Source organism: Anthonomus grandis, chromosome 17 (genome assembly GCF_022605725.1).
Source record: "Anthonomus grandis grandis chromosome 17, icAntGran1.3, whole genome shotgun sequence".
NCBI lineage: Eukaryota > Metazoa > Arthropoda > Insecta > Coleoptera > Curculionidae > Anthonomus > Anthonomus grandis.
Genome location: NC_065562.1, coordinates 15,453,169 through 15,464,516, shown reverse-complemented (window position 1 = coordinate 15,464,516; position 11,348 = coordinate 15,453,169). Strand labels below are relative to the sequence as shown.

The window sequence follows — 11,348 nt, the reverse complement described above, 5'->3', positions numbered from 1 at the left end:
AATTTTACATTTTTAGCCTCTTTTTTGGAATCTTTGATTGACAGATCTTTTTTTGTTTTTTTGCATGGCCATCACTATTTAAGGTTTTATGATTTTTATCCTTTAAATATGTATAGATTGTTAATTGAGTAATAGTTCTTACAATGGGTTTAACGATGTCATGTGTGTCACAAAAATTAAAGTCATTAAATTTCTCTTGATGAAGAGACCAAAAATTATCTATTAAATCTGTATAATGTCCATATTTATCCAAAAAGTTATATAATTTATCATGAACAGTATCTACTAAAAGTGATAATTGACTTGAAGGGTAATTTAATCTTGTTGTATTGTCATTTTCCTTAAACTGAATAAATAAGTGCTCTTCCTGTACTTCACTTGAATATAAATTACTGTGGCATGTTGTGCAATTATCAAAATTACTTTTTCTTAAAATATAACCAGCAACATATGGTGTGGCATAGTTATCTTGTGGAAAAAATTCATCCTCATCAGAAATTTTATCAATATTAGCAGAATGCTGAAAAATGTCCAGGTCCAAGCTGTTATCAGTTTGTTTATCACAATATTTTTGTAAAAACTCACCAAAGTTACCAATTGATTTACAGAAATCATCTTCACAATTAAAACTTTTTGAAATTGGAGAACTAAGATTATTTATACTCAAAGTTTTTAAAGCTGCAACAAACTGCAAACAGTTTGGATTGGAGTTTGAAATTCCATGTTGCCTAATTTGCCCAAACAAATTTTCAATGGGATCTTGATTAAGATTTCTAAGATTTAAATATTTAAGTCCCATACCTTTGAGATTTTGCCATAATAGCATCACTGCTCTAATAGTAATTTGCCATCCCTGAATAAATTGACATCTATTATTTATTTTTCCCTCTGCATCAATAATTTTCCACCCACTTAATTTAGGCAACATGTCTGACCATAATTTCCAGTGAGGGGAATCAACTGACAAAGCACAACGATATTGTTTGCCATTACTATTAATATATTGTGAATTATTAAGTGAATCAAACAAATTATCAATTAAGTGGCAAAACTCAGCAGTATAAATAGCCTCAGCTTTTAAATCTCCTGATGAACAGAAAGTTTCTATGGCAGCTGCCACTGACTGGCTAAGTTGTCGAGCTGCAACACTAACTTTCATTGCTAAAAAAGTGTCACTAAAGTTAAAATGATTTTCCTTTAATTTATTAAGGCACTTATATGTTCTTTTTAAGTTGTCACATTGAAAAGCTTGCTTAATGTACTCCATAGTGGCAAACTTTCCCTTCTCAAATTCAATTTTGTTTTTAACGAGAGCATTTCTAGTATTTTTTAGTAAATGTGGCACATCAAAGATAGTAGTAATGCACTGTCCATTTAAAATAAAGTGATATGGAGTAGGTTTGCTGTCACTATACTCCATAGTCAATTCTCTTAGAGCTGCTCTATTAGGGCCAGCTTGATCACAAATTGTTGCACAAACCTTTAGACCAATTGACTGTAGATCTTTAATACAGTTAATAATCAATATTTTTAGGACCTCTGTTTTGATAGTATGCTGAGTGAAAAAATAGGATACTGGCATTTTATAAGATTTCCGTAGACCCCTTATCATAAAAACAAGAGCATGATTTGCTTGCTTGGAACTTCTACCAAGTGTTCCTAAATCTTCAAATCCAGAAATTCTCTGTCTGGACCTTTCATAAAAAACTCCCGAACATAATGATATCTCATCAAACATTAGAGCACAACAACGATCTAGTTCACTCATTGATTCAACCTGTAATTTCAGATGTTCTAAAATGGGTTTTACCTGACCACAATCAAAAGGAATGCATGCAAGAATTTCTTGAAGCGTCCTTGGAGAGGGTAGTTGAAAAAAATGTCTCAAGTATTTGTAAAGACGTGGACTTTTTTTAAAAATAGAGAGGGCAAAGGCTTTGTCTTTCGCTGACCATCTGCGACCTGAAGGAGGACGATTAGCATTTAACAACTGTGAATTAATGAATTCCTTAGTTACTTCATTAAGGCTGTCCTCTATAAATTGAAATCTTCCATCATTGTAAAGGGACTTTAAAGAGGCAAGTTCAGCTCTTTCATTTTTCAGCAATAACTTAAGTTTTGACAGCTTGTTCATGGTAGATTTATGAACATTATACATAATCTCCTGTTCATAACTTAAACTATTTCTGGAAAGACCAGCCTTAGCTAGAATACCTTTTTTTTTCTCTAGGAGAAAAGAATACTTATCAGAATAGTCTGCAGTTGATTGTGAACCAATAGAGTTCCCTGAATGGATTGACTGAAGCACCATTTGGGATTGAACGGACTGGACATTTCCCAAAGAAGAGGATAATAAAGCGGAATCATTACTATTATCTACAGTCATCAAAATCTCAGCAGTTTCAGTTCCATAACCTGCAGATGCAGCAACAGAAGTGTCAAGTGACTTAACTTCAACCGATTTATTGGAGAATAGTTGTTTTGGTTGTATGAGGGAATAATTATGTTCAGTTACAACTTGATATTTTAATGGAGACCAAGGGATAGCATCATGCCTAAGCCTATGAGGATTATCAGGGTTATTAAAATTTGTTGGAGAGAAATGATCAGAACAAATTCTATAGCTTCTACAAATCTTACTAAAATTCACATTGCATATCTCACTCCATGTTTTTCTTGCAATGGGGTCTGAAGGAAATTGGAAAAATTTTTTATTAATGTGTTTATTAGAACCCTTTAAAACGTAGATATTTTTACAAGATGGATATTTACAGGAAAATTTTAATCTATTTTTTGATTGTTGAAAAGATAATGAGAGGCCAGACATTTTGTTTATTACAATATTTATTTATAATGATGAATTTAAAAATTAAATATTTGAAAGGTTGGTTGAAATTAATTGAGTTTGAGTTTATTATAGACAAAAAATTGACAATACAAAAAGATAACAGTAATAAATAAAATCACATTTTCTTACCGAAAAAACTGGAAACTTGCTGCAAATTAATTAAAACGTTACCCATAATATTAAAAGAGACATTTTTTAGGAAAAAAGTAATAAATTTAAAACAACATTATTTAAACAAACCTAACCCACGCTTACGACATACATAGAAAGAGAAACCGATATTACCGATATGACATGACAAATGATGTTCCGTCAGTCAATGCCAACAACGTCATTTCTCTCAGCTCTCGGTAAATTTTGCCAAGCAAGATGGCCGACATACGATTCCCACCTGCCCCATACAAGTTTCATACCGGTGCCTATAGGGGTAACAGTGACAGCTGTCATTAAAGAATTTTTAGTAGAGATGTACTGCACATATACAAACTACAGATGGCAAGCGTATCGATATCCCACAAAGGCGCTCCCCAGCAACCGAAATTTGTTGATCCCACATATTGATCAAATAAAATCCGTTCACCACCCAATTATTTATTATACACTGACTGTCTTTTGACAACGCAAATGCAGTTTAAAAACTTGCCAAAATACTAGATTCCTTAAAATGGACGACAGCGATTTCAGCGATAATCAAGAGGAGGGTGAGGAGGGTCAGGATGAGGTCCTGGACCCCGATAATCCGGAGCATGCTTTCGCGATCATCGAACGAGACTATAGTAAGGTAGTAGAAGAAAAACTCATTTAAGCGTATAGCTGATTTTTCTCTCTCTCATAAGACCGTAACAGAGATAGAGCAAATACCCGAGGCAGCCCAGTTCGCCGAGGAGTTCAACAAACTGTTCGAGGCATATTTTCACACCTACACGAGGCAACGCGAGGCAGAAGAAACCAATGCGGAGTACGAAACGGAACTGCAAAAGAGAAGATCGCAACTGGATATAGCGCTTAAGTTAGCGCAAGAAGACAAGACCACCATAGACACTTTGAAAGATGAAATTGACAAGGCTTGGAAGCTTGCGGATGCTGCTCATGCTCGTGAGCAACTTGCGCAAGAAATCATCGATAACTTGAGGGCGCAGGTTGAGAACCTGAATGCGGAAATCGAGTTTAAGAACAAGATGAACCAGGACTCCGAAGAGTAAGTTAAGGTTCTTGGTACGTGTAAACGACCAATCTTCCACCTGGGTCAACTTCTAGAGTGGGAGAACTGAGTAAGCACAAAGATGGTCTGGAGAGAGAACGCGACAAACTGATCAATGAAGTTACGCAACTTGCCACCAAACTGAACAACGCTGTTAGTTACCAAGAAGAGTTGGAACGGAAGAACTCTGAGGCCGACCTAAAGATCAATGAAATTGCCGGACAACTAGAGGTGAGTCTTACCAACGATTTACCATAATCTTATTTTACTCTTGCAGGATCAAGCCTCCGAGATCCTACGTGTGAAACGAGCAAAGGACAAACTGGAAGCAGATATAGTGGAAATGAGTTCAGCCCTCGAGGAAAAAGAAAACTCCATACGGAATTCCAGCCAAGTGATCGCCGATTACGTGAAAAAGGCCACCAGAATGGAAAACGACTTAAAGGAGCAGAAACTCTCCTACGAAAAACTCTGGAAGGAGAACGACCAAGTTTCCATTAAACTGGCGAAGCTACAAGAGGACTTTAACAGCACCACTTTCGAGCTGGAAAAACTAAAGAAATCTTATCAAGAGCGTTTGATAGATATCAAGGTAATTTCCATAAACTAACTAGATTTCCTCCAGTAATTTCCTGACATTGGGACACTAGAGTAACGAAGACGAGAACCTGCGACTGCGCAACGAAATCGCCAAACTATCCAAACTGAAAGACGCTGCCGAGAAAAAAATCATCACGATGAACACCGAAAAAGATGAGATCACGTTGGAGAAAACGAACATTCGGCAACGGGTGGCTCTTCTAGAAAGGGAAATCGATGATTACAAACGATTCGCGGACGACGACAAACGAGCCATGGAAACGATCAATAAGGAAAAAGACATTTTGAACAAAACCATCCAGAGGCAACAGGTGGTCGCCAGGGATCAGCTGAAACTGATCCAGATCCAAGACCAGAGCAAGAAGAAGCTAGAAGTGGAGCTGGACTCGTTCTTCCTGGAAAGCGGAAAGCAAAAGAAGCAGATCCATCAGCTTGAGAGAGAAAGGGATAAGTTGGCCGAGGAACAGCTGGACCTCACCAAAACGATCGAGGATTGCATGGACGATATAAGACAGAAAAAGGTATACACTATGACATTTAAGTTTTGTGATGCTGCAGTAAATCTTTTGCACTTCTCTGTTGTAGGGGCATATTTTCGATCTGAAAAAAACGATAACAGAGCATGAGAACCAAGTGAGACAGCAACAGAATATTTACGAAGCGATCAGGGCGGATCGGAACTCGTTGCAAAAGTCGTTACAAGAGTCGACTGCCGAATGCGGGGAACTGAAGAAGAAGTTGAAGATCGTGTTCCATCAGACCGAGCAGCTGAAAGAAGACGTCGCCATGAAGGAAAAGCTGCTGATCAAAGACGAAAATGTGATGAGGAAAATCAGTAAAGAGAAGGACAACCTTAAGTAGACTAACCGATAGCTACAAGGAAATTCAACGATCATTAATACCTGTTTTAGGATAGAAGTTATGGCCGGCCTAAAACAAATACGAGAGCTAAAGCAGGAAATTAAAGAGCAGAAGGAGGAAGAAAAACGGTTACACAAAACCATTCTGGAGCACGAAAGGATTATTAGGGGCCAAAGCAAAGATATGGAACAGATGATGAACGAGCGAGACGTTCTTGGGTCGCAGCTGGTCCGAAGAAATGACGAAATCGCTTTGCTGAACGAGAAAATTAAAATTTTGCAGTTCACTTTGTCTAGAGGTACCTTAAAATTAACGCAAAAATACCATTTAAGGCAATATAATTTAATATTCAGCACTTGTGCTTACCTCAAAACGTTTGTCTTTACTAGTCCTCTCTATTGTCTTGTCCAAATCGATTTGGCGGGAATTTTAAACGTTATCCCCCAATTTAAGGTGAAACCCAGTACGACCAAAGGCTGACGGATGTAAAATTCCTGAAAATAGAAGTGAAAAGGCTGCGACAAGACAAAATGCTAATGACCAAAACGGTGGATAATATGGTGGACTTAAAACAGGAAATTTTCCATCTGGAACGGGATCTGACCAAGTCGAAGCTTCAGTGTAAGGCGTTGGAGCAAGAGGTGCAGAACCCTTTGAACATCCACCGCTGGCGGAAGTTGGAAGGTTCCGATCCGGAAGTGGTGGAGCTGTTGCAGAAAATCAAGATTTTGCAAAAGTATTTTAAATATTTAAAAATTTAGCGCGTAAATTAACGTTTTTTTTTTGAAATTCAAGGCGGTTACTTCATCAAGCTTCCGAAGGGGTCGAGAGGGAGAGGCAGCTGAAAGAGGCGGAACGACTGTATCTGAATTTAAGGCAGGTGCTTGCCAAGCAACCCGGACCTGGAATCTTAGATGAACTTACCAAGACTCAGCGAGCGTTAAAATTACGTGGAGACAAGTTGAAGGTATGTAAATTGGAATTATTTAATGTAATTCGTAGGCACCACATGTGGCGGCATCTATTAGGATTATAGGAAATAGCTTTGTGTAACTGTCTAACTGTGACAGCTGTCAATTAACTGAAAAGAAATTCTTTTAGTTTCTTTCTTTTTAGTGTTTAGTATCTGAACTAAATCTGGCGGAACTAAAGGTCACGGAATACAAGCAAGATCTGCAAAAAGTCAACGAGGAATTGGCGGAATTAAAGCGTAAATATTTAGAAGAAAAGAAAGCGAATCAATCGAGACGCGCGACACTGGATTCTAGCGCCGGTAGAGGAGGTAGAGCTGGGTCGCTGAACGAAGAAAACAGCGAAGTACGTTTTACCGGCGGCGGTTTTCGAATGTCCGTGCAACAAATCGCCAGCAAATAAATAACCGTGAAAAAAATTGTACTTTTAACCGTAAATAATAAGAGTGTGTGACTGGTTGTTAACGGTTTGAAATAAAAATAACACGTTACTTATAGTAGCAATTTTCAGTATTAAATCAGTGCCTAGAGTGCCATCTATTGAGGATGCACGAGCTAGTCTTGCTTGTCTCTTAGTTAATGTTCTCTCACATTTGACACTGACATTGACAGATGCCAATTTGACAGACACTGTTGACATCTGTCAAAATTGACCGGGGCTACCGGGTGCAGTCAATTTTTAAATACTTTTTGGGTGACGTGTTAAAGTTTTCCCAAAGAAAAATCATGAAAATCCTAATTTTCTTTATTTTGGCCCTTTTTGCCTATGCGAGAGGGCAAGGGAACACTTTAGTCCTACTCGACAACCAAGTTATCAAAGAGACCCATTCAATATTCTTCAGATCTTTGCAAGGTAAGACAAACTTACAAGGCCTCACACTCCTACACCACATTACAAAAAAAAAACCTTTTACATTACAGAACGGGGGTACAGTCTAACATTTAAAATAGCAGACGACTCCTCACTAGTACTATCAAAATATGGCGAATACCTCTACGAAAACCTAATCATATTCGCCCCTTCTGTTGTGGAATTTGGGGGGCAACTAAATGTAGATACTATAACCCAATTCATTGATAACGGTGGCAATGTCCTTGTCGCTGGTAACGAAGTTACCGGGGACGTTCTGAGAGAAGTGGCCTCAGAAGTAGGGTTTGAGGTTGATGAAGAGGGTGCATTCGTTATCGACCATTTGAATTACGACACTTCCGATCAAGGACAGCATACAAAACTGGCTGTATCTGCTGAGAATCTTATCGATGCCCCCGTGATAGTTGGGGTCAAGAAGGGTATTGCCCCTTTGTTGTACCAAGGAACTGGCATTTTAGCTGACTCAGAAAATCCTCTGGTTTTGCCCCTGTTAACTGCCGAGAGTACTGCATACAGTTATATTCCAGATCAACCAATTATAGAGGTAATATCAGTAGTTACATTAGCATTTTTTTTTAATTGGCGCCTCAAAGCAAGATAATCTTGCTGTAATTTGAATTTTTGACTATCAAATGCTTTTAAGCAATTGATCTTTTATGTGAAAAAAAAATTGAGTTTGAGGTTTTTTTTTTGGAAAGCTTGAACTTATATGTTGTGTGTATTTATAGGTCACCCACTTCAGAAATTGCTGTTTTTAAATAGATTAGTGCTTTATTGTTTTTGCTACCTATGTCTTCTACTGGGATACTTTCTAGAAATATTAATATAAATTTTTCGGACTCTGCTTTATTTGCAACTAATTTAACAACACATTTTAAATGTCCAATTCATGACATGGTTCATTCACTATGTTTGTTCTAATGTCCATCTTATTGTTGCTTTATCAAGGAGACCCTATTTTTTGATAATAAACCTTATTTTGACTTTAAAAAATTATTTTTAGTACCCCCATGCCATCGGCAAAGACACAGTACTGATAGCGGGTCTCCAAGCAAGAAACAATGCCAGAGTAGTATTCAGTGGCTCCCTCTCCTTCTTTTCTGATGAATTCTTCACCTCGCCAGTCCAAAATGCCATGGTAAGCACCCATTAAACCCTCCAACAAAACCCTCGTGCATTAACAATTATCTTCAGGGTTCAGTAAAAGCCTCAAAATCAGGCAACGAAGAGGTGGCCACCTCAATTACCCAGTGGGTGTTCAAAGAGCACGGCAGACTCCGGGTGAAATCCGTTCAGCACCATAAGGCTGGAGAAAAGGCCCCTCCGAGCGATTACACCATTATGGACGACGTGGTTTATCAAATTGGAATTGAAATTTATGATAAAAACGTGTGGAGACCGTTCCAGGCTAATGATGTCCAACTGGAATTCGTTAGGATCGATCCGTTCGTACGCACCACCCTTAAGCCCAGCCCCCGTGGGGTTTATGAGGCCAGATTTAAGATTCCCGATGTGTACGGGGTGTATCAGTTTAAGGTCGATTACGATAGGGTTGGATATACTAGACTGTATAGTACCACTCAGGTGAGTTTAGATTATAATTATTCTAGCAGTGTTTGGGACTATATTTGCCCTTCTAAATCTAAGAAAAAGTTATAGGAACATATTTTTACAGCAAAACAGTAACGTAATTCCTTTTGCTGTTGTCGTTTATGATTAAACAATTTTTTTTTCGAAGGTTTCCGTGAGACCTCTGGAGCACACCCAGTACGAGAGATTTATAGACTGCGCATATCCATACTATTCAGGGGCATTCTCCATGATGGTCGGCGTATTCGTTTTCTCCATTGTGTTTTTACATATGAAGGAGGATGAGAAAAAGACGAAGAGTGAGTGAGCGAGGCGACTTTCGTTCACTCTTTTCTCTAGTTTTTATGAATTTCTAAGAAATTAAATGTTGAAGTCCAAAATAAATAATAATTAATGATAACGTTGTTTTTCTGTAAAGTGTCTTTCAGGCAGTTAGCTTTAAGGTATTTTAGTTTGATTAAAAAAAGTACTTTATTTGTTTAACGGACAAGAATCCCAATAATATTTCAAAGAATGAAATTTACACAGAGGGGTTTACACAGTATTTATTGTGACTAATAATACATTGTCCACTGAAAAAGGATTATTAACACAACTTATATCAACCCATAAAAAATTGGGTATTATTTAGAACACAAAATAAAGAAGAAAGAAATCAGGATACAAATGAATCAAAAGTTGAGGTGATGTTTCTCATTTTATTTATTAAGCAATCAACACAACAGCATTGCAACACAATCAGCAATCATACAGGGCCTGGAAATCATAAACGCACTATTTTCTTCCTTATTCGTCGCCAAAAATAATTTCTTTAATTTTTGTTTCCGGTTTCCTTTAGACAAGTATGAAATATTTATAGTGTAACTAATGGCCTCATAATCGGAGAAGCCTGTATTCAAAACTAAACATGATACATTGTCACAATTTAAATAAAAATAATGAAGAACGATTAGCTGTAATCCGAGTTCGTATTTAAAGAATCTTTATGATTAAAATGAATATTTAATAGAATTTTAGCAGGACCACAGAATAAATGAATGAGGGATTGGAAAAAGGATAACATTCCTGTGAACCTTAATTTTGGAAAATCAACAAAAACTGTTTTGCGGCGAAGCCGCTAGTTTTACTAAAAATATATCTATTGGACAATGTGTTCTTTGACAAGGTACATTTAATGCCAAAGTACTAACGGTCCATGCCTGTTAGGTAAGTCGTTATTGATATTTGAAAGTACAAAAATCTTATCCTTTTTCCACTCAAAATTAAAAACGCGAGTAAAAGAAAATAAAAAAAGGGCATTTATGAAGAACTAATTTTTATTTAAGAAACAAACATGACACAAACTTGAAACAAGTGACATTCATATCCCTTTCAGTCTTCTGGGTCACTGTGGTCTCTATTTGTTGTGGGATTTGTGAGTATATTATCGTAGAAAGCCCTGTATTCATCTGGTATAAAATGTATTATTTTAGAAACATCTTTTAGCTTCTTGGCGTTGATAGGAATTTTGCCATTGTATGCTTTCGAATTGGGAAGGTTTATACTGTCCTGTTTTTTCATATTAAAAAGACCATAGGTAAAACCATCAATGAATTCAGAAGCCTTGATATAGCCTTTCATTGTTTGGGTATATATTAAATGCCTGTATTTACTTATGGTAAAGGACTGTTTTTTTTTCAACATCTTTGACAGTCTTTTTAAAATATTGCGGCCACCAGCCTTTAAAATCCAGTATATCGGCATTTGTTAGCCGTTTTACTTGGAACTTATTATTGTTCTTTTTCTTGGAAGACGTAATGATTTCGTTGTATTGATCAGGAGAATAAATCTTATCGAATTTTTTTAAAGAGCGCTTAATAACTGAAAAGTTTCTGTCACAATACAGAAAACTGTGGCCCCGGATTGGAAAATACTGATGAATTTCTTGAAATCTATTATTCATGGTCAGTGCAGTAAACAACCTGGTTAAAGTATGATTGCGGTTTTGACCTGCACATGCATCACTAAAGACATGCAAGATTTTTACTTCTTCAGGAATATTATTGGCTATAAAGTCTAAAACCGACGTACTGATTTCATTAAGGCCTCTCTGAGCATCACCCTCTGTATGTGTATAGAACATGGATATATCGTTGCCAAGGCTATGGACATTAAAAACGTAATACCAGAGTTAACGTAAATAAAACATTTCCTGAACCGGCATTAAAGGAAGGGGAAGGTTTTGCATATAATCAAAGACTATTGCTCCAACGTGACTTCTCTCCTTACAGGTCTCTTTGATTTCTTGGAGTTTCTTATAAAATTTAGATGCTCGTCTTCTATGAATCATAAGTTCTGCAACTGCGCATCTTTTTGCTGTTTCATTAAGAGCTGTTGACTTTATTTTTACATTAAAATCTTCACAGG

The 11,348-nt window shown here is 37.0% G+C and overlaps 2 protein-coding genes across 2 annotated transcripts; both read left to right on the top strand.

The window, feature by feature from the left end:
• Positions 1-3,418: 3,418 nt before the first annotated feature.
• On the top strand, positions 3,419-6,978 carry LOC126746238 (cilia- and flagella-associated protein 58-like). The gene is made up of 10 exons (XM_050454393.1): positions 3,419-3,629; positions 3,685-4,046; positions 4,106-4,280; positions 4,327-4,641; positions 4,700-5,170; positions 5,235-5,506; positions 5,561-5,808; positions 5,964-6,246; positions 6,306-6,477; positions 6,627-6,978. Exons 1-10 carry the CDS (start codon positions 3,513-3,515, stop codon positions 6,882-6,884), a joined length of 2,673 nt encoding a protein of 890 aa, XP_050310350.1. The 5' UTR covers positions 3,419-3,512; the 3' UTR covers positions 6,885-6,978.
• Positions 6,979-7,126: 148 nt separating this feature from the next.
• LOC126746239 (dolichyl-diphosphooligosaccharide--protein glycosyltransferase 48 kDa subunit) lies at positions 7,127-9,342 on the top strand. Its single transcript, XM_050454394.1, has 5 exons — positions 7,127-7,334; positions 7,403-7,896; positions 8,356-8,490; positions 8,547-8,936; positions 9,091-9,342. The coding sequence occupies exons 1-5, from the start codon at positions 7,208-7,210 to the stop codon at positions 9,247-9,249; spliced, it is 1,305 nt and encodes a 434-aa protein (XP_050310351.1). The 5' UTR covers positions 7,127-7,207; the 3' UTR covers positions 9,250-9,342.
• The last annotated feature ends 2,006 nt before the right edge of the window (positions 9,343-11,348 follow it).